General features: G+C 53.7%; 1 protein-coding gene across 4 annotated transcripts in view; it reads right to left on the reverse strand.

Annotated features, from left to right (window-relative positions):
* The window catches only part of mpp7a (MAGUK p55 scaffold protein 7a), a 111868-nt gene that overhangs the window by 7384 nt on the left and 82184 nt on the right, over window positions 1-22300 (reverse strand). For all 4 annotated transcript variants that reach the window (XM_030099830.1, XM_030099827.1, XM_030099829.1 and 1 more), the window contains exons 12-16: window positions 15459-15629; window positions 7011-7091; window positions 5470-5563; window positions 2168-2276; window positions 1031-1174 (exon numbers count right to left, since the gene is read on the reverse strand). In XM_030099830.1, coding sequence (XP_029955690.1) covers window positions 1031-1174; window positions 2168-2276; window positions 5470-5563; window positions 7011-7091; window positions 15459-15629 — 599 coding nt within the window. The remainder of the gene's footprint in view (window positions 1-1030; window positions 1175-2167; window positions 2277-5469; window positions 5564-7010; window positions 7092-15458; window positions 15630-22300) is intronic.

The raw sequence follows: 22300 nt of genomic DNA on the forward strand, positions 1-22300 counted from the left end.
CAGTTTCTGTTAAAAATAGAGCAGAGGCATATTTTTAGCGGCTGGAGGACGGCTGTGAATCGTGACGCAGAGCGCCGGGTGGAAAAAGCAGCCTCTCGCCGGGCGGCGTGTCTGAGTCAGACCCGGGGAGAGCCGGAGGGAAGCCGGTTCTGCTGGGCTGAAGCGGGCCTCAGATACCGATCCAAACATGGAGCTCAGGGAGGATCTGACTCTGGAGCCAATCAGAACCCGGAGCAACGCAACGGCCCGTCTGTCGTTCACAGCCTCCGACATCCTGGAGACAACTTTATTAAAGCGAAGCTGGTTTACACTCAAACGCAGAAACGCTGAAAAGGACGAAGCTCCGCTGACAGAAAGACGACTCCAGACCAACGCAGTGGAAGTCATCTCCTGTAGCCTTCATCTGGATGACCCCCTCCTCCTCCTCCTCACCTGCCGGTCCCCCGTCCGGCCTCCAGGATGCGTGCAGCAGACGGGATCTCCGCCTTAATGCTGCCCGTGGTGAGCGAGACACGCGAGCGAGCGAGCGAGAGCGCCCCGGGCCCCGGCGCTGCTGGGAAAACCATCATCCACCCCCACTCCATCCCCAGCAGCAGGGCTAATTGGTCTCATCTGTGTCCCCACTGGGCCGGGGTGAGGGTGTGTGGAGGGATGACCTCATCCACACACACACTCACACACTCACACACACACACACACCGTGAAGCTGGTGTTGCTGCTGTTGCTGATAATGTGTCAGTAACTCTGCCTCGTCGCAGAGGAAGCTGTGGAGCTCCGAGCGTCTTTAAAGCTTCTTCTCCGCCTCCTTATTATCTGCTTCCTGTTATTCCTGCTGTCATGAGCCGATTTCCTGGCGGGGTCATTAAACTTTCACTTGACTTCGTTTACCGTGGCTGTATTCACAAACAACGCGCCGCCACAGCGATCGGCTGAGGGGAGAACGCCGGCTCCACGCCACGCATCGATCAGGTGAGAAGAAGCCAACGTCCCGGCCTGAGCGGCGAGGCGGACGGCCTGCAGAGCCTCTTACCGTGAACGGCTTGGCCGTGCCCTTGTCGTCCTTGCCCGATATGACCTTGGCGGTCTTCCTGGTCTCCCTCAGCCTCTCCAGCGGCGGCGGCTTCACGAACACCACCAGAGGCTTGAACTCCGCCGTCCGCAGGTGTTTGATCGTCTGTGAGGAACACATTAAACAAGACGTCCTTTTATCAGCACAATAAGAGACACAGACAGCTAACATCTGAGGGTTCGGGTCTGGATATTCCAGTGAGAACATCTCATTCAGTCAGGAAAATAAAGAGTAAAACTACATCCTGTAAATATCTTTTACGTCTCTCCAGTGATCAGTGATTGTCTTTTTTTTCTTTTATAACTGCAGGAGACGGGAGGCTGGCGGATGCCGGAGATAGCAGGATGGGACAGCGCGGCGCTAATGACTGGGTGGGAGAAGCAAACCACCACCGCGGCGGAGGCGTCTTCCTGGGGACAGCTGAGTGAAGCCCAGAGGTCAGGATGGTTGGCGGTGGCGTCAGGTCTCTGGATCTGGAACTCCCGACTCCTCCTGGGTCCACAGCCATGGCCGATAGGAAGATACATAAAAGCCCCAGAGGACGGGTGGAGGAGGAGCCCGGCGTGGGAACAATACCCTGCCACGGATCCGGTCCACAAGCCTCGGAGCAGGACGGCGGCGTGACACCGCTATCAGACCCGGACCGCTCGCTCCCAGAGCCAAACGCATAAATGCAGGCTTCAAGGCTCTCAGGCTTCCACAGATTAGGTCCGGGTGGTTCAGGGACCTGCCAGGCTTATCGGCGTAATGCCGGATTTGTGCACGGGTGTCATTATCCACTAAGCAAAAACAAACGGGAGAAATTGGACGGTAAAGTCCCGGCTCCGGAGGTAATGGCGGTCCTGCCCGGCTGGCTGGGCCTGCGAGCAGGGGTCTGACCGCCACCACCCAAGACACATAAGCCAAAGAGGAAATCTTCAAATAGGCCAAATTAGCCATAATTGCTCATTCAGACCTGCTCTGGTAACTCAGCAGGCTTCCTCAAGAAACGCTGACGGAGAGAGAGATCTGCCTGCAGATAGATGGCAGGGTGGAGGGACCGCAGGGCTAAAAATACAAGGTGAGAAGGAGACGAAGGAGACGAAGGAGACGACTCACGTGAGGCTGGACGTCCAGCAAGCACACTTTACTCTTCGAGAGGACGGAGCGGACCGAGTCCAGGCTCGTCCCGTAGTAGTTCCCCTTGTACTCGCCATACTCGATGAACCTGGAGAGACAACACCAGACCACATAAGGCCATTCTATTCCGTTTATACAGCGCCGAGCAAGCATGGGCCGGGGCGAAGAGGAAGAACTCAACCGACAACCGCACTGAGAAGAGGCTGTCGGGCTGAATGGGAGGTGGTCTGGCAGGTAAGCAGCTCTGTGGGCGGAACATATCGCTGGCCGGCAGCCTGGTCGGTGGGTGATGATCGTAGGTGGCTCAGTAGGTAGGTAGCTAATAGCTATGGTAGCTTGGTATTTACTAGAAATAGGAAGCTCGGCAGGTAGGAACTAGAGGTAGGTTGCGTGATCCGTTGGTGAGTAGCTCAGTCGTGAAGCAGTTTGGTTGGTATGTAGGTCGGTAACTCAAACAGTGCGATACATTAGCTTTAGATGTGTGTTTAGGTAGAGGTCGCAGGTCGGTACCTACGGTGGTTTACCAGACCTACAAGTACAGGTGTCGGTATGGAAGGCAGGTTGGCAGACACTGGATGTTCTACCTGAGCATGTGTTTTGTTTTTCCCCACCAGCACCGGAGACGAACAGATGGCTGGAGGCTTATTGAGCTGTGCTCGCGAGATGACAAGATTTTCTAAAAACCATCGTTCTAAGGAGGGATTCTGAATCTAAAGAAAGACTAACATCCCCCGAGGGAAGCATTAACAGTCTCGTCCTAACCTGGAGGACTGTGTCAGCACCCCTCCTCCAGATTCATCACAGAAATAATGACGTATAAAAACCTGACAAATCCACAGAGACAGTGGGATTACTCTCTCCGCCGCTGACAGATCTGGAGATAGCACAACTTAAAAACCAGACGCTCTGGCCCGGCGGTGTTTTTTATATAATCCCCTCCGCTGCCCGGTTCAATCAGTAACACCTGTTTGTTCCAGAGAGAGCGCTGAGGTGCCCCAGAAGCCAGATCCAGCCCTCTCCTCACGTCTTTTCTAGGCTACAACAACACAGATGCCAGCGAGCAGAAAACACTTTTCCAGCAGATTATCGTCTCTCTTTCACGCCGATCAGCCACCGGGAGTATTTTTAGCTGGAAACAAGGAGAGAGGCAGAAAAAAAATGGGAGAGAGAGCAACAGCGTGGAAAGAATGTGAGGCTAATAGGGCGCAGTGGTATGCTCGGTCTGCACATGCCGGGCGCCGGACGGAGCGCTGCCTCGCTGTGACTGAAGCCGTGTAGAACCAGCTTTATGGTAATTGCTCATGTTAGACAGTTTTACTCAGTTATTCTTTTTTTCTTTCAAAGACAGAGGCCTGAGAAGCCTCATCCAGAGCGACGGGGCCGATGTGCGGACTTGTCGCTGCACCCTGAGTGTGAACGGCCGCCATCTTCACGCAGGGCGGGGCTTGTCCTGGGAAAGGCGTCGCAGCCTGAAATGCACGCCGCGGCCCGAGCCTCTTATTGTTTCTGCTGCGAGCGATGAGGCAGAACACAAACAAGTCCATCCCGCCGCTCCGCGCCCCGGCGCTGCCTTGTAATTTCGACGTGGACTGTCCCACGCATCCACGCCACATCACAGCGCTGCCACTCACCCCTCCGACTCGCCGAAAAACATCGCATGCTTCGACCTACCACCGCAACACGGCCTAAATATACACCCCCCTCCTCTGTGCATGCTCCGGCACACCACCGCAGGCTTCCCTCTGCGTTCTGTGTGTGTGTGTGTGTGTGTGTGTGTGTGTGTGTGTGTGTGTGTGTGTGTCTGTGTGTGTGTGTGTGTGTGTGTGAATGTTTTGCGCAGCTCGTGTGAGGACCGGCACAAAGGCATCAATCATTCCTCTGACTGTTACAACTTTCATTTCAATCTGTTGGCCGCAAATGTGAAGGCGGGCCGCCGCGGCGTGGCAGGACCCGGGGAGAGGCCGCCGGAGGAGCCGGGGGGACGGGCGGGACGGGCGGGACGGGGGACCGGTCTGAGGATCTGTCGCCAGCGCGGGGCTCGGCCCTGTCAACACCGGCTGCTTTTGAGCCGCCGGCGCCGCCATCGACATTTAGAGGAAGTACTTCCTTTACTCCACTGAACCCGGAGCTGGAGGCGACTGGCGGGTCGAACAAGTCCACCACTGGACATGAAGCCAGGCTCCCGGGCCTGTGGCTTGCGTCCATGTACGTGCACGGAAGAGGGGAAGTCCTTCCTGGCTCTGTTAGCAGCGCTGCAGTAACCTGTAAGGTTCTCCTGCCTGGTGGGTCTGTGTGGAGCTGCAGAGCCAGAAGCCGGTCTGTTCTTACTTTCTGGAAGATCCATCCTCAGTACTGCTCAGCTGTTGCTGCTAGGCCTCTGGCGGAGTAATGGTGGACAAAACGAAACTTAAGGAAATAGTGCCAGCACGAGGCGCATTACGTCACAGCCTCTCAAATTCTCCCCAAGAAATACTGGAGCCGGACCGACACTGTGGCTTTCAAGTGACAGTTTAGCGCTGTTAGCGGTGCTTACAATGAATATGTCAGGGCACATTGTACACATTACTGAATATTTGTAACATATTTATGGTGGAAAATAAATATTTTAAAAGTTGAAAAACTCCTTAATGCACCTTTAAATTGTCACTGGAAAACAAGCATCCTGAGCAACGAACTCTGACCCTGAGTTTCAGCTGAAATGTTAGAGAAGATGTTAAGATGAAGAGGGCTCCAGCTTTAGTTCTATTCTCATTTGAATGGGACTAAAAAGAAGCTCAGGCTGCTTGTTTCTGTCACTGCTTTAGCTTATCGTGAGAATGAAACTGTAATCACACTAAACACATGACACGTGAAGAAAACTAACCCATCTGCCCGTCCTCTGAGCCTGCCTTATCCACGCTCGGTGCACCAGAGCTGGAGTCTGTTCCAAACCAATGATTCTGAGGAGCATCTGGTTCTCTGTTCTTTCCTCTGCATGTCACTTCTTCAACTGAGTTTCACACGTTGCTCAATTCCTCGTCTGCAGAACCAAAGGATGGAAAACTGGGTTTGCAGTTGGAGCGGCGTCACGGACCGCGGCGCTCTGACGTGGTCGTGCAAACATTCCGTGACCTCTTGGACGCATCTAAACACCAGAGCTGTGAGTCGGCCTCCCACAGACATAACACACCGCTGCGGATTCGCGCTGAGTGTGTGTCCATTGTGTACAGAGCCGTGTGTGTGAACCAAACACGCCGGCCGCGGTGACCGGGCTTTTCCCCTCCTCCTCCTCCTCCTCCTACTTGTTGTTGTGGATGTCGGTCTCGAAGAGGTGCTTGGAGATGAAGTGGTACTCCACGCCGTCCGTCTCCTGGCTCTTCTTGGCCCGGCTGGTGTCTGCCGGAGAGAGAGGGACGGAGACACGGAGAGACGGCCATTAGCTCCGGCCAGACTGTCTGACTCGCCGCCGAGCCGAGCCTCCCGCTAACGACGCTGGGAGTCTGAGCCGCTGCGGCGGCCGTGCCAACCCTTGTATAAAACATTGTGTAACAGCGCCATAAAATACACAACCTGTAAGCGCCGCAGCGCCGAACCCGCGCTCCGAGCCGACGTTCGACGGCGGTTTACGGCGTCCTAATAAATCTGAGTCCTGTAATGTGGCTGCTCGGAACAGAAGCCGGAGCGCTAGCCACCGCCGTTAGCGGCTGCTCGCTAAACGAGTCCCGCTAACATCACGTCTCTGCGTTTACTCGCCATGAAACCGTAAAGCCCTGCTGTAAAACCGGCAGAGCCGGCGGGTTTCACGGGCTCAGCCTGCACTTCTAAAGGTCACATGTTCAACTCCAAAGCAAACTAATGAAGCACCCTGTGATGGCAGGCGGCAAGGCAGCAGGACAGCAAGGCAGCGGAGGACCGACTCTCCATGGAACACCCGGTGGAGGGAGGTTTCTACAACGTGTGACTTGTTTAAGACGGAGAGGCCGTCGTAAATCCGGCCGCCACGGAGAAGACGACCGAAGATCAATGACTTTCTGTCATCGGCTCCAGACGGCGGCAAGAGGGAAGAGCAGGGAGCAGCGATAACTTACTACTGCTCACACACACACAGACACACACACACACACACACACACACACACACTTCACTGTGTGCTGCTTTGGCAAAGAAATAATTACAGCGCGACAGAAGAATGTGAGTTTGTTCATTTGTTCATCCACCAGTCGTGGAAAAAGCGGGTCGGCTTGGACTGGACTCAGGAAGTTTAACCCCTGAACTGAGACGGCGGCGAGCGCGAGGCCAGAGGAGGGCTGGAGGAGCGTCAGCTCCGGGTTCAGTGAAGAATAAGAAAATATCAATTAGTGCAAATATCAACATCTTCATCATGTAGACTTAAAGCGATACTTCAACATTTTGGCAAAATGGCCCATTTAGAGCAATTCCTCAGTCATTTGAACAGCATACTGACTGTTTTTGTGAGCGTAGTGAATGTGTGGATTATAACGTGTCCACCAAAGTGTTTTGGGGTTGTTGGATTGTGTATTTGATGAGTTTGACGAGGGGGAACAAAAATACCGTCCACTTCCATTGTGTCCGTCCCGAAAACCTTCCCCGACTCACCTCTGGATAAACAACAGCTCGCCCTCACAGAAACAGTAAGTCTGCTGTTCTAATGACTGAGGAATTGCGCTAAATGGGCCAATTTGCCAAAATGTTGAAGTATCGCTTTAAATGTAAAGGTTGTCATGGTTTATTCTGCGCTCCGGCCCCCTGCTGGGCTGCACGCCGCCTCTGAACCGCCGTGTTTGGCTGAAAGCTCTGAAGGACTAAATGAAGTGAGACTTACGTGGGATGGTCACGCTGAAGTGATGGGGGTCAGAGACCAACAGCTTCCTCTTCAGCTCGTTCATGCCGACGCCCGTGGGTCCTGCACACAAACAAACAGGGACGCACCCCGCTGTGAGCACCCGGAGGGCTTTAGCTTCCAGAAACTCCTCTGCTCTCCGGTGGAGTCTGCAGGAACCGGGCGACTCGGAAGCTCAGGTTTAATGAGTCAAACGACGGCCGCATGCCATTTAGCTGCGGACGCCGTGTGGCCGCCACACTGTCTCCTTTAGCAGGAGGCTTTTACAACACCAAACACGTCAGGAAGAAATGTCTGAATGAGGTCTTTATCGAGGATGGAGCTAAAAACAGCATGAGCCGCTTAGAGAGCGTCCTGTGATTTAAACAGCGGTGCGGAAAACGGCCTCATGAGACCCAGCAGGGGAACTGGACCAGGACCATTCAGGACCAACAGATCCAGTCAGCCACCTGATGAAGCTGGTGTCAAATAACAAGCACTGGAACTCTACAGGTAGACAGTGAACAATTACAAACCACTGGCCAATGTGGACAGCAAACAACAGCGCCAACTAGAGGAGCAACATCAGAACTACAACATTGTTTTTAAGGTTTCTGTTGTTCCAGACGAAACAGACACGGTTTGAAAACAGTTGCCATGAAAAACGCGGGGTTTCCACTCGGCCCGAGGCTGGTGTCAAATGACAGAGCAGCTTCTCGCCTGTCAGAATAAGAGCGTTTCAGACAGCTGGAGCTGGAGCTGTCCGGTGGAAGATGAGGATGAACAGAATGAAACGAGCTGGAAGAAGAGTGACTGCTGAAGTGCTGAGGTGTGTTGAAGAGCAGGTACCCTGAGGAACGCCGTGCGTACTTGCTCATGATATACCGGTCACACTGGCGTCGGGGAATTGCTTTCACACAAATATTTGCTCTTATGATATAAGTTACTAAAGCCACATACTGCAGGCTGTTTCTTATGCTGTCATCCCTGCAGCTCAGAGTTCGACTCTATTCATGTAGTTCTTTATCTGCTTCCCTCCCTCCGGTCTCGCTGCAGCTGTAAGCCCAATGTCCCCTCTGGGACTCATGAAAGCTTTACTTTCTCCTCTTGGGTTACACTCAGTCCGCTCCGGCTCCGGCTGAACCGGGACCCTGCAGGTCTGCTCTGCACCAGGATTCAGCCGCTCACAGATATGAGGACCGAAGCTCACATCCAACTAAAACCTGATCAGTGAAGCTGAGCTGGCTGGAGGAAGACCGGAGCACCAGGGCCTCACTGCGGACAGACTCCACCGTCTCCAGTCAGCTGGACTGTCCATCAGGTCCCGGGGGGGGGGGGGGGGTTAGTGTGTGAGTGGGAGGCCAGGAGGCAGCAGAGGCGAGAGTGTTCACCGGCTCCCAGAGCAGAGCCAGGTCAAAGGTCAAGGTCCAACCGACGCTCAGATCCAGGCTGCTCTTCACATTTCACTGATCAACTCAGCTTTTCAGGACGTCCATATGTTCCACTGGAGCGAAGCTAGCCTCCTGCGCGCTGCGGTCCAGACGATGGGAGGTGTGTGAAGTGTTCTGCCTGCTCTGCAGGTGTGACGTTCTCTCCATGATTTAACAGCTTCTCCAGTAAACAGCGAACAACAGCGCCAACTAGTGGTCCGGCAAGCCAAAGCCACTGGTTTCCAGTTCTCTGCTGTTTCCCTCCTTCTCCAGTCGATGCCAGAGCTGCAGAGTCCCATCAGTCAAGCTGGATTTTACAGTGACACTGCGTCACTTTAGTTTCATTTGAACGTTTTCTTCACTATGAGAGCTTCCTTTCTGATTTTTACTGCAGTTACTTTACTTTACTAGCTGTGATATGCTGTAAATAAAGACATTTTTTAAACATTTTTACCTGGAGTAACAAAAATATCTAAATAAGTTACTGTTAGTTTTGATACTATGATATTCCACTGAGACTGTTTTTCAGTTCAGATTTCTTCTGGTCTCCTCTTCGCCCCTGAAAGCCTTTTTCCAGTGTTTTTCTCTCTGTTAGCGGGGAGCTACGTCATGCTGAACTGTCGACGGGCATCAGCCTCTCGGCGCTGGCTGCAGAGCCGCGAGCGGCCGGACGCCGCAGCGCGGCGGCGTGCGGACGGAGGCAGACATGGCCCGATGCTCCGGCCTCGCAGATTCCTCGCGTGCCTGACGTTTTAGGCAGGCGCTGGAGTCGCATCCAAACCTCCTGTTGGAAAAGTCGTTCCTCCAGGCAGATGCGTTTAGCAGGCCGCCGCTCTCAAACAAACGGACAATGAGTTCAGTCAGCGCTGTGCTCCGGGCCGGGGGGGGGGAGGGGGGGCTTGTTTCCTCTCAGGCTGCTGCTGGATCCTCACACAACAAGGTGCAAACCCACGCAGGAAGTGATGGAAGCTGTTTGCTCTGTGGATTCAGAGGAATAAAGGCGGGGGGGGGGGGGGTACCTGCTGGTCACCGCCATCAATCTGAGTTTCTCAGAACTGCAGGCTGCTCTGATTTATTAGAGCCAGGAAGCAGACTCCATCCCGGGTGCTTCAGCGGCGGTGGAGCCGGGGTGGAGCCGGGGTGGAGGCGGGCGGGTGTTGTTGTAGGTGCTGGAGGTGGCAGAGCGTGGCGGAGCGTGGCGGAGCGTGGCGGAGCGCGGCAGCAGCACGGCTTTTATGAGCCGGATCGCAGCGCTGCACACGCTCCTCTCAGCAGGACCCGGACCCCGGCCGGACGGACCTCGTTCACCTCGGCGTGACTTACGGCCGCACGTCGGCACGCCCGTAAAATCATCTGCACCTTGTGCGTCACCGTCTCGCTCGCCGCCGCCGACTCCAGCGGCCGGCTGCCGGCTGATCAGAGCGGACTCCGGCTGTGGCACCGCCGGCCAAACGGGGCCCGGCGGGCCGGTTTACGAGCGGCAGCGGCGCCCCGCGGCCCCCGGCCATCCCGCGGCCCCCGGCCTTCCCGCCTCACCTGAACGCTCGCCACCTCTTTGTCCATTGTTTGTTTTAACAATGCCTCAAACACAACGGCCACAATAAAGTCAAACAGAAACCCTGGAAAGCTGCGGAGCGGAGCGGCCTCCTGCTGGCACCGTGCTCCTCTCTCGCTCTCTCTCTCTCTCTCTGACTGCCGTCAACCTGGTCAGACTCGTTACAGAAGCTCTGATTTCAGGCCAAACGGGGAAGTTCTCCGGCCCAGGGCCTCCAGATCCGCCTCACGTGGAGAACAGGCGCAGAAACTTCCAGTGCGTCCGCAGCAGGCGGAGCGACGGCGTGGAAACCACACACACCTCATTTACAATGCAGATTTTCAGCAGCCTTATTACAGACTCCCACCTCTCTAAAAATATATCAGCCTCCCGCAGATCAGCACCCGGCGAGACCAGGGCGCATCTGACATGTGTTCAGGGTTAAACCCCAAACGAAGAACCTTCAATCCGTCAAATCCTCGCCGCTCGCTCGATGGGTCGGGTTACATGGAAATGTGGAAATCAACGCAGCGTTCTGTCAGGCTAAATAATCACATTTCTATCAAAACCATCGGCGGTTTGCTCAAACTATGCATGCAGGATTTTAAAACTATATTTTCATTGGCCGTCTCGGTTGAGACCTTCGAGAGCCCAGATAAGCATCTTGATGCGTCTTTGAAGAGGATCTCAGACGGCGGGCAGTGGGTCACCCAGTGGGCACTGCCCCCCTCACCCCCCCCCTCACCCCCCCAGAGAGGACAGGCGGGAGATGAGCGATACCGCGGTGACGCGTGGAGCGGATGGAGAGAGGGAAATGATGTGGGGCAGGAGTCGGGCCTCCAGCGCCAAGCGGCCTTCACCTCTCTCTAATCCCTCCATCTCCACAGAGGCAGATCACTTTCAGCTTCTCCTGCAAGACGAGCCATCGCTGATCGAGTCCAAAGATCTGAGCCCCAACGCCAAAGACGAACCAGCTGGGCTTTACATTCTGATAACACACGCCCAACACTGCAGCCGGGAGGGGTCGATGCTGGCGTCAAATTACACTATTGTGCTGGCCAATCAGAAGAAAGATTTCAATGAATGAAAATCACTGCAACAGAAGGTCTGATCAATACAGCGATTTGATCATTTCTGGTGAAAACCCAGGCAGGCTGCGTTTCACTGGACGACTGCTGCAACTTCAGTTATAATTATTACATATTGGACCTTTTAGAATAATATTAAGAGCAGATATTATTAGTGGCACATGTCCTCGTATTCACAAGGGCTTCACCTCCAAAGAGAAAAACCAAAAGACGGAGCGGTTAGACAGAAACATTTGTTGGAGAGAAAATTCTCCGAAAAAGAAAAATCAAGCGGTTCCAGGGAGAGGAAGAGGGAGAGAGGGGGGCGGGGGTGGGGGTGGGGGACATAAAGCAGAACTTTCCCCGGCCCTCTGCTTCGTTATGCCTGATATTGTCCACAGGTTGTCCTCCGCTGGACGATGACAGCAGGGAGACGCTCAGCATCCACCGTGAGAGGAAGATGATTAACAGGAGCCCCGATGAAGGGCCTGGGGGGGGGGTCTAACTGAACCCAGGTCTGGACCATCAGGGTGGAGGGGGGCGAGAGAGAGGGAAGGAGGGAGGGAGAACCGTGCAGTTTTCTGCGCTGGCTGCCAGCGGTGTTCATTTCTAGGTAAACTTCATGACTGTGTCAGAGAGGCTGCTGCTGGACCAGCGAAGACGAAGAGCTGAAGACTGAAACAGATGTCTGAGTCCTCCGGCCGTGCTCCAGCCAGCCTCTTACCTCCATGGATGGAAATATCAGAAACAATCAGGCTGAAACTCAGGAGAATGTTTTGTTCCGTCTGTGTTCGGGACATTCTCGTCATTTTTTGTTACAAGTAACAAACCTAGAACGGCCCGACGTGGAAAAGCCTCCTCACGGAGCAGGACTGGAGTCTCTGGTTCTGCACCTGACTGTAACGGACCGCTCCACCATTCACTGGCAACGCTCGCCGTGCAGCCACAAGCAGAACCGAGAGCTGCTGAACTCACTTCAGGATCTTTGTAGGGCTTCATAACACCTGCTCCTCCAGCTAACCCCCCTCCTCCAGGTAAGCCCCCTCCTCCAGGTAACCCCCCCTCCTCCAGGTAACCCCCCTCCTCCTCCAGGTAACACCCCCTCCTCCAGGTAACACCTCTCCTCCAGGTAACACCTGCTCCTCCAGGTAACACCCCCTCCTCCAGGTAACCCCCCTCCTCCAGGTAACACCCCTCCTCCAGGTAACCCCCCTCCTCCAGGTAACCCCTCTCCTCCAGGTAACACCCCCTCCTCCAGCTAACCCCCCTCCTCCAGGTAACACCCCTCCTCCAGGTAACCCCCCTCCTCCAGGTAACACCCCCTCCTCCAGGTAACCCCCCTCCTCCAGGTAACACCCCCTCCTCCAGGTAATCCCCCTCCTCCAGGTAATCCCCCTCCTCCAGGTAACCCCTCTCCTCCAGGTAATACCCCTCCTCCAGGTAATACCCCTCCTCCAGGTAACCCCCCTCCTCCAGGTAACACCCCCTCCTCCAGGTAATCCCCCTCCTCCAGGTAATACCCCTCCTCCAGGTAACCCCCCCTCCTCCTCCTCCAGGTAACACCTGCTCCTCCAGGTAACACCTGCTCCTCCAGGTAACACCCCCTCCTCCTCCAGGTAACACCTCTCCTCCAGGTAACACCTCTCCTCCAGGTAACACCCCCTCCTCCAAGTAACACCTCTCCTCCAGGTAACACCCCCTCCTCCAGGTAACACCCCCTCCTCCAGGTAACCCCCCTCCTCCTCCAGGTAACACCCCCTCCTCCTCCAGGTAACACCTCTCCTCCAGGTAACACCTCTCCTCCAGGTAACACCCCCTCCTCCAAGTAACACCCCCTCCTCCAGGTAACACCCCCTCCTCCAGGTAACACCCCCTCCTCCAGGTAACACCCCCTCCTCCAGGTAACCCCCCTCCTCCTCCAGGTAACACCCCTCCTCCAGGTAACACCCCCTCCTCCAGGTAACACCCCCTCCTCCAGGTAACCCCCCTCCTCCTCCAGGTAACACCCCCTCCTCCAGGTAACACCCCCTCCTCCAGGTAACACCTCTCCTCCAGGTAACACCCCCTCCTCCAGGTAACCCCCCTCCTCCTCCAGGTAACACCCCTCCTCCAGGTAACACCCCCTCCTCCAGGTAACACCCCCTCCTCCAGGTAACACCTCTCCTCCAGGTAACACCCCCTCCTCCAGGTAACACCCCCTCCTCCAGGTAACACCCCCTCCTCCAGGTAACCCCCCTCCTCCTCCAGGTAACACCCCCTCCTCCAGGTAACACCCCCTCCTCCAGGTAACACCCCCTCCTCCAGGTAACACCCCCTCCTCCAGGTAACACCTCTCCTCCAGGTAACACCTGCTCCTCCAGGTAACACCCCCTCCTCCAGGTAACACCTCTCCTCCAGGTAACACCCCCTCCTCCAGGTAACACCTCTCCTCCAGGTAACACCCCCTCCTCCAGGTAACACCTGCTCCTCCAGCTAACCCCCCTCTTCCAGGTAACACCTCCTGGACACACGGAGGACATGGAGGACATCTTCTGGTCAACACAAACCCTGCTCTCTCCACCTCCGTGTCTCCACCCACTGCCAGAGGGCTAAGAAGGAAGGCTTCAGGTTTCAGGTTCTGAGCCGGGGGGGGGGGGGGGGGGGGGTGGGGTGGGTGGGGTGGGGTGGGGGTGGGGGGGTGGGGGTGGGGGTGGGGGGGTGCTGGAACGCTGGACTCATTTCTAAGATGTGTCACCGTGCAGGAAGGCGACGACTTCACAAAATCTGGCGTTGCTATACGGCCAGGTTTGACAGCACAAAAAGAACTGAGGGGAGCAGTGAGACCAGAGAATCCCAACTGCTGGAGGATCACCGGCCTGTGGGGGGCCGTGGCCTGCTGGAGGACCACCGGCCTTTGGGGGGCCCTGGCCTGCTGGAGGACCACCGGCCTGTGGGGGGCCGTGGCCTGCTGGAGGACCACCGGCCTGTGGGGGAGTCCAATCCACTCACGGCAAAAGGTGAACTATTTAAAACAATGTTTTCCTCCTGAGCGTCATGACTCCCAGTCCAGATCCTCCTGGTCCTGGTTCCAGTCCAGATTCTCCTGGACTTGATGGTTTTAGAGTTGACAGCCACTGTAAAAACAATCCAACTTGATCGTTTGTCCTGGTTTTATTACAAAAACCATCAACAGACCAACTCCACCTTTTTCATCCGTTTCCATGTTAACAGACGTCGTTTTCAACACGTCGCTGTGTAAACATGAAACTTTTCCAAAACTAAAACACAAGAATGATTAGCTGTTCCTTAACACATCCTTTTGTAAAAAAATTGCTGGAAACATTTACTGGATTGTGAAAATGAAACTCTCTTGTAGTGAGGATGAGACTATTCTATTGCCTTCATAAAACTAAAACGCATTTCTTTCTTATCAACACACAACACAGAGGACAGGCTAATCAGACCACAGTGTGAAACACTGTGCAAAACCATGACAGACATGAAGACTGATTTCATTAAACTGATCTACAAACACTATATCTGTAAATCCGACAGAGGAAAGCAGTCATTCAAGCAGAAATGGTAACTTCCTGTTAACAGGACTCAAACTCTCACACTGCCCCTACACAAATGGTCCTGAACTGGAGGACACAAAAACCAGGAGCAAAGTGGGAAATCAGGAAAAAGATTGGATGTTTTGGTAATAGTATTTCTCTCATGACTCGAAAAGAAGGCAGTTTTGTTCCAGCACAGCAAAGCTGATCTCATTCCTGCGACGTGTCAAAGTGCCGGGAGGTGAACAGTTTTAATAAAAGGCGCCGCGGCTGCGCTGCCAGCTTTAATAACGTTAGAGCTAAGCAGGGACATCAGCCCTCTCAAACACCTCCTCATAAACCTGCTGGCTCCCACACCGTCCAGGACCCCCGTCCTCCCCCCAGTCCAGTGACTTAGAAAACTTCAAATGTTGGAGTGAATAAGAAAACTAGGAGCTCGTTTACACATAAACAGAAAGCTTCCTGTTTACAAGACGACACTGCTTGAAGCCACTGGAAACAGCTTTGTGAATGCCTGACCTTACCTACGAGCACCACCATTCGGTTCCTGACCTTATCTAAGATCACTACCGTCGGGTTCCTGACCTTACCTACGAGCACCACCGTTCGGTTCCTGACCTTACCTACGAGCACCACCGTTCGGTTCCTGACCTTATCTAAGATCACTACCGTTCGGTTCCTGACCTTACCTATGAGCACCACCGTTCGGTTCCTGACCTTATCTAAGATCACTACCGTTGGGTTCCTGACCTTACCTACGAGCACCACCGTTCGGTTCCTGACCTTACCTACGAGCACCACCGTTCGGTTCCTGACCTTATCTAAGATCACTACCGTTGGGTTCCTGACCTTACCTACGAGCACCACCGTTCGGTTCCTGACCTTACCTACGAGCACCACCAGGCGGTGCTTGGCTCCGCTGGGCCGGCGGTAGGCGGTCACCTCCTCGTACGTGGGCACGTCGGCCGTGTCGTACATCTCGCTCTTCTTGCTCTCGTACATGGACTTGTTGGTCTTCCTGTCTCTCCGGCTCAGACGGAAGCTCCTCCTGAAGCCGGCTGGAAGTCGGGAGGAAAGAACAACAGAGGAAGACGTGAATCTCCGGACCCCGGCTCAGAGAGCCTGCGTGAGGCCACACACACTCCCTCCCAGGTGATTCTGGAAGCATCTCAGCACATGTCCGAGGGGTCAGACGTCCATCCAGACAACACTCACACACTTCAGACTTCCCCTCCAGTCCTGCTTATCTCCAGCTCTACATCTGCTGAGGCCTCATGGCGTTCAGCTCTCTGAGAGGCTCCTGTCCTTCAGCACATGACTGGAAGTTTTTCTCCTGAATTATATTCCAATCAAGCTGGTTCTGTTCACATCGGCCTGGCACTTTGACGAGCCAAAGAAACGAGACGTTCCTTTCCTGTGATTTACTGCGACAGAACGAGGAGCTGACTGAGAGTCGGGGCCCGGCTGTCAGCGGGCAGCAGGTTGGGAGGTTCTGATGTTTGGTGTTTGTTCTGTTGGGCCGAACAGCCGCTCGCTTCACGCCAGCCGTCGTCTCATTTGTTTACGGCACAGCGTGTCCTCTGAGAGCACGGCCGTCCTGGTCTGATGGAGCGAGGCAGTATCGAGAGGAGACCTCCACCTCTGATTTGAGGACTCTGCGTTTGTATTAATGTCAGATGTGGGTGCAGCTCAGGACCCGGGGACGGCTAAGATCGCAGCTCTGCTCACTCTCGCTGGCGTCGTCTGAATTCTCTTTCAGTTTTGGGAACGTTTGGGCTGGAAAACGGGATTCGGGGACTAAATAAGATTTACTTTAATAAAAGAAGAACTTTAATACCCACCATTAAAAAGGGCTTTTAGGATTTTTTTTTTTGGAGTTAAACATCAATGACAGTTCAAAAGGCAAAAAAAAAAAAAAAAAAAAAAAAAAAAAAAAGTTAAAAACGAAAAAGCTGATGCTTAATAATTGTGGATATTTCCCCAATAAATTAAGGAATAATATTATCATTGGCTATGCCATTGTTTCCCTTTTCCTTTTATTTCTTTTGAGTTTTTTTTGTTCTCTGCTAAGTGATTTTTTTTTTCACTCGATTGAAATTATCGTTGGATGCATATATTTAAGAATAACAAACAAACAGTCTCCTTTATTTATAAAAGCCAGATAATAAGTGAAGTTTTCTCTCATTTGCTCACATCATAAATTCATTAGTTTATTGTCATCATTGTCAGTATTCTGCATCTAAACTACAGATGTTGACTGTCCATTCACCAAATATTCTAAAAATTTAAATTTGTCGGCGAACCTGACCTGTCAAACTGCACCAACATCAAAAATACTATAAACTCATTAACATACGGACTCAGAGAAGTGAGAGTGAAGCTGGTTGTTTTCATAATCTAAGAACAGTCTCTGGCTGTCACTTCCCAGCTGGAAGAACGAGTCAGAAATGACAAACTAACAGATATTTTCATGTATTCCATGTTGTAAAGAGTTTAATAATCAGTCAAACACAGACGAGTTTCCAGACCTCTGACCCAGATATGAATGGATTTTGGAATGAGACACTTAAAGTGGGGAAAATACATTTCCAGGCCCAGAAACTTCCACTGCTGCTAATCACCCACTTTCTGTCATTCCTGTTTTCATCCTTTTTTAATGTAATGACGAATCAGTCACATCAAAGAACTGTGGTTCAGAACAACGCAGCCTGAACAGCTCCTGATGCCACCCTCTCATTCAAGCTGCTGTCCAATGAGGACCTGCGCTGAACGCGCACACACACGCACACACACACACGCACACACACACACGCACACACACACACACACACACACACGGCCGGAGCAGTGGATATAGTGTTACAGTGAACATTGAGGGCAGACTTTGTTCCACTGCGGCCGCTCTGAGGCTTCTACAGTCTGTGCCATTTCTCTTGTGGTTAATCCACTCATTCAGCAGCCCCCCCCCCCCACCCCCCCCCCCCCCCCCCCCCCGCCCCCCCCCCCCCCCCCCCCGCCACACAGTGGAAAACATGCCCCGCTCATCTGCATTTCTGCTGCAGAGACATCAGGCTGTAACCAATATCCACAGGGTTGACATCATTACAATAAACAGCGGGGCGGAGAGCGGGACAGCGATATCCTGCTGGAGGTTCGGGGCCCCACAAGCCACACCGGCTCCTCGTTTATCACGCCGTAAACACACTACCGGCTAATTAGGCTTTGAATAACACGGCGAAAGTCATCGGTTCTGTCTGTCAAGCCGTGGCGGGCCGGGCGCCGCTCCCCAGGCAGGTGCAGCGAGCGCTGCTGGTAGGAAGTGAAGCCACGGCGCTCACAGAGCCGCTCCTGCTCACTGCAACACGCCGACCGCGGTCAGATTCCCTCTGGCAACAGCCGGACTACCTGCAGAGACAACGGAGCACCAACCGGCGACCCTTTCCACCGAGTCTGACCTTTGACCCATACACTGGCAATTTAATTCAGTTTAATTCTGAACCAAAAACGGCCCAATTATTCACTTTGCAGGCTTCAGATCTTCAGTTCAGAGGGTGGAATCACACACACCACCACTGTGGGTCCCTGTGCATGACCTTTGACCCCCATCAGCTCCCTCAAGTGGCTGCACCCTGGAAATAGGATGAGGAAATGGAAAGAGCAGTTCCCTGAGGGACTGAAGTCGCTGTCTGTCTGTAAATCCAGCTGGAGGAAGATCAGGTCTTCCTAAAGCGCTTCCTTCTTTCTACGGCTTTGTGCGTTTCTGTTCTGACACTGATACTTCGACGGTGTAGCGTGAAACGAGTCAGCCAGACGTGAGTCAGGACTCAATCTTCCCGCCGCCGCTGGGCCGGTCTTCTGAAGCAGCTCTCAGTCACCGTCTGGTCCTCTGCGGGGATTTGACGGCGGGGATGAACTGAGCCTGGTCCAGGACCGGGGGTTGACTCAGGGCTTGTTTGACTGAAGGAAGCCGGCCCACTTGTCAGGAGAAGAAAGCCTCAGCTATGTTGGAACGCCGGCGTGTTTGTCACAGACGACGTGAGCGGAAAGGTCACCGGTCGGAAAAGAGCCGAGGACGCGAGCGGCAGCGAGGGGCCGGCCCGCCGCTCGGGGCTTTGAGAGGCCACAATCAAATTTGCTGACTTTAATTGTGTTTTGAGTTTCCTTGGAAGGAAAGCTTCGCGGTGGCTGGCGGCGTGCGTCGGGGTTTGGAGTTTACGTTTCTTTACTGAAGTCAAAGGTTTGACAGAACACATTCTACCGAGGCAAAGCCCGCCTGGGCTCTGGACCTGGACCCGCAACAGACTGGAGGCCTGCAGGTCGTACAAGACCACACACTCCGGGACACTCCGGGACACTCCGGGACACTCCGGGACACTCCGGGACACTCAGGCTTCATGCTGTTTGTTCCAGCTTCTGACCATCACAACTAAACCGCAGCTTGTGATTTCAGCTGGATGTAAATGAAACCGTGTTCCTTCATTACGGAACATTCAGTCTAAACTCTGCTTCATTGTTTTTTCCAAACGGATTCTTACTGACGGCCCTTCAACCCGCATCTCTGATAACATCAGCCTAAATTCAACAGAATCTTCTCACGAGAAACAGTTTTCAAGTGAGAACGATAAACTTCTGAAGTGAGAGATCACGTTCAGAGGATGGATCCCAAACAACCAGCTTTCCCTGGATGTACCATCATCTGATGCATTTCAGAAGCATGCACACGTCTGCAGCCATCTTTAATCCTCCCTGTCCACTTTCTAGTGCGATCGTGTCTAAAGGGCAAATTGGAAAACTTTCTGATCACAAACTGCCAAAAGCAATAAAGAAAATGAGAGAAATGTTCCCTAAAATAAGAGGTGACTCATGACGACTGGAGGTGTCTGTAAGACGAGACGTCTGAGAACCAGACCAGCGTCCAGACGTCTCACCTCCAGCAGGACGACCACACGGAGCAGAGGAGGAACGACCCGGTCCGTCCAATCACACCTCATTTCCACCACGACGAGGCGAAGAGGAAACCCTGACCGAGAAAACACCTGCTGAGAGGCCCCGAGGTGCCGAGGGCCCGACAGCAACCGGGCAGAGCCCGCCTTCCCACCAGGGGCCCCTCTCTCCGGACCTACAGGGTCCAGGTTCCCACCAGGGGCCCCTCTCTCCGGACCTACAGGGTCCAGGTTCCCACCAGGGGCCCCTCTCTCCGGACCTACAGGGTCCAGGTTCCCACCAGGGGGGCCTCTCTCCGGACCTACAGGGTCCAGGTTCCCACACCGCCACACGGTGAACCGCGGCTCCTGGTTTGTCGTCAGTTGGTTGTTGGACTCTGAAAGCACGCCGACACATTCTCTCTCTCTCTTTATCTGAAGCCAAGTAACTGAAGCCAAGATGATAATCAAGGTACCGTACGGTTTGGATTTCAAATCACGTCCATCAAAAATGCAAAAACATTTGCGTTCCAGATGGTATGTGGCTTTATGTTTTAATAAACTCTTATTGGAGCGAGTCACAGCTGAAAAACCTGAATTACAGTCAGAGAAATGTGGTCAAACGCTGCTTAAATTCCTCAATAACAAATCTCAGTCAAGAAATGCATAATGAAGAGGAAACGAACATAATCTCAGTCCCGTTTGCGTCCATGTCCAGATGCGCATCCTGCTGCAGCAGCTGTTGATCCACACACAAGCTGAAGTGGTTTGCTCCTGAACGACAGCACTGCTCCAGCTGAACACCCACTGAAAAGCCTCCAAAGCAGAGAACCCGGACGGTTCCAAATGGACCCTGCACCCTTTGACCCCGAGCTTCCCACTGTTACAATAGGACTCCTTCTGGAAAATGTTTTGAGGGAGCTGAGGGCCGGGGGCCGTGGAGGGGGGCAGTTAGTGAGAACGGCGAGGTGGCTGTCCTTCCACTGCTCCCACCTGCTAAAATGATCACCGCGCCGTAATAAAGCGGGCTTCATGCTTGATCTTTGGATATTTGATTGCCTCGGGCCTCGGAAGTTTTCCAGCAGCAGCTGAGTCATTCAGGACGGAGTACAGAACCCACACCGACCTGTAGAGGGAGCAAGTGAGAGTCAGACGATGACCTTCAGAGCGGGCCAGCCGGAGAAGCCTCTCCACGGCGGTCCGCTCTGCCAGCGTTCTCTGGGAGAACACACTCCGGAGCGGCCTCCACGGCGCCGGCCTCGGGGAAGTGAACCCAGTGTTACGGGCTTCCAGAGCGGGGCGGCGCTCAGACGGCCATTTGTGTCAAACGCCATTTGTTTTTCCCCTCCGTCTCAACCCACAGCTGTCTGGGCCGAGAACGTCTGCTCTCCAAACGATGCCTAATGCCTCAAGAGCTGGCACACACACACACACACTCACACACACACACACTCCTACTGGAGTCCTTGAAAATCCTCCCAACAAGCCAAAGATGGTCTCTGAGAGCCAGCGAGGCTGATATTAAATGTTGAATCCCTGTTTGTCTCATCAGCCTGATGCTGGACAGAAGATGCTCCAAAGAGACAGAGAATCACGTCTCTCCTCAATCTTTAACCGAGTGAATGAACCAGACTCAGGACTGACCTGCTCCGACTGAATCCAGGGTTGCTCAGTAAACGGGGAACCATTAAAGTGTTCAGACAGACGGGCGAAAAACAACAACTGACTAATCCTGAAGTCTTCCTGCAGCTGAAGCCTCAGCTGGTGAACTGGACCTGTGAGTCCAGCTGTCCTCCACTCAAGTTTTCATCCTGCGTCTGGTCTGTCCTCATCTCTCTGCTCATTGATCTGTTCTTCCATTCTCCCTCCGTCTGTTCATCTCTCCATCAGTCTGCAGTGTCGTTCGTCCATCTGTCCATCTGATTCGTCTCTCTCTGACCATCTATCACTCCATCTTTCCATGCAGCTGTCTGACTTTGTCTTTTCACTCATCTGTCTAGAGCAGGGTGATGCGGCCCAAAATTCTCAATAAATGTTCTCAAAATGGCTATATACAATTTTTCTCAACAGTTTTACCATAAATACAATTCTGGTTCAGAGTCAGGGGCAGGCTGGCCATCGGGAGGTTTCCCGAACGGCCGCTCTATTCCGGGCCGGCGGCAACAAGCGGCTGAGACTCAGAATAAGACAGATATATATTCTATCTACGGTCTGACGACGATGTCACGACGTGTTGAGGCTAACGGCTCCTGCTGGATGCTAACTCTGCTTGTCTCAGTTCCAGACATGTGATTGGCTCAGAGCAGGGCGGCTCTCTCTACCAGTGGCTGTCCATATTCTCTAACAAGACATGGATGAATGCAGTCAATGGAAACCTTTGTCCACCATGTCTCATATGTCTGTCTAGGACGAGTTATTTTGGGATATATCTCTTTATCGTTTCATGGCCCAGCGACGTCAAGTGTCTGTCCACTCGTTCACCCATTCACTGATTCATAAGTCTGTCCTTCTGTCCACTCCCTTCATCCTGACAGGAAATCTTTCCACAAATGTTTTATAAAGACAGTAATGGCTGCTGGAGGGGGGGGGGGGGGGGGGGTGCTGGACTCAGGCAGCGCAGGAATCCGCTCGCCCCCAAGCCGAGCTCCAGGACGGCTTCTGGCAGAAGACGCTACAGACGTTGCATCACGGAGTCGAGCATGAAGGGAACACAAACCGCCCCCCCCCCGCCGCCGCCGCCGCCTCCATCTCCCCGTGCAACCTCAGTAGCATTGCAAAAGCATCTGTAAGCTCTAGGATTTCAAACT

This window comes from Salarias fasciatus, chromosome 9 (assembly GCF_902148845.1).
Source record: "Salarias fasciatus chromosome 9, fSalaFa1.1, whole genome shotgun sequence".
In the NCBI taxonomy this organism is placed as follows: Eukaryota; Metazoa; Chordata; class Actinopteri; order Blenniiformes; family Blenniidae; genus Salarias; species Salarias fasciatus.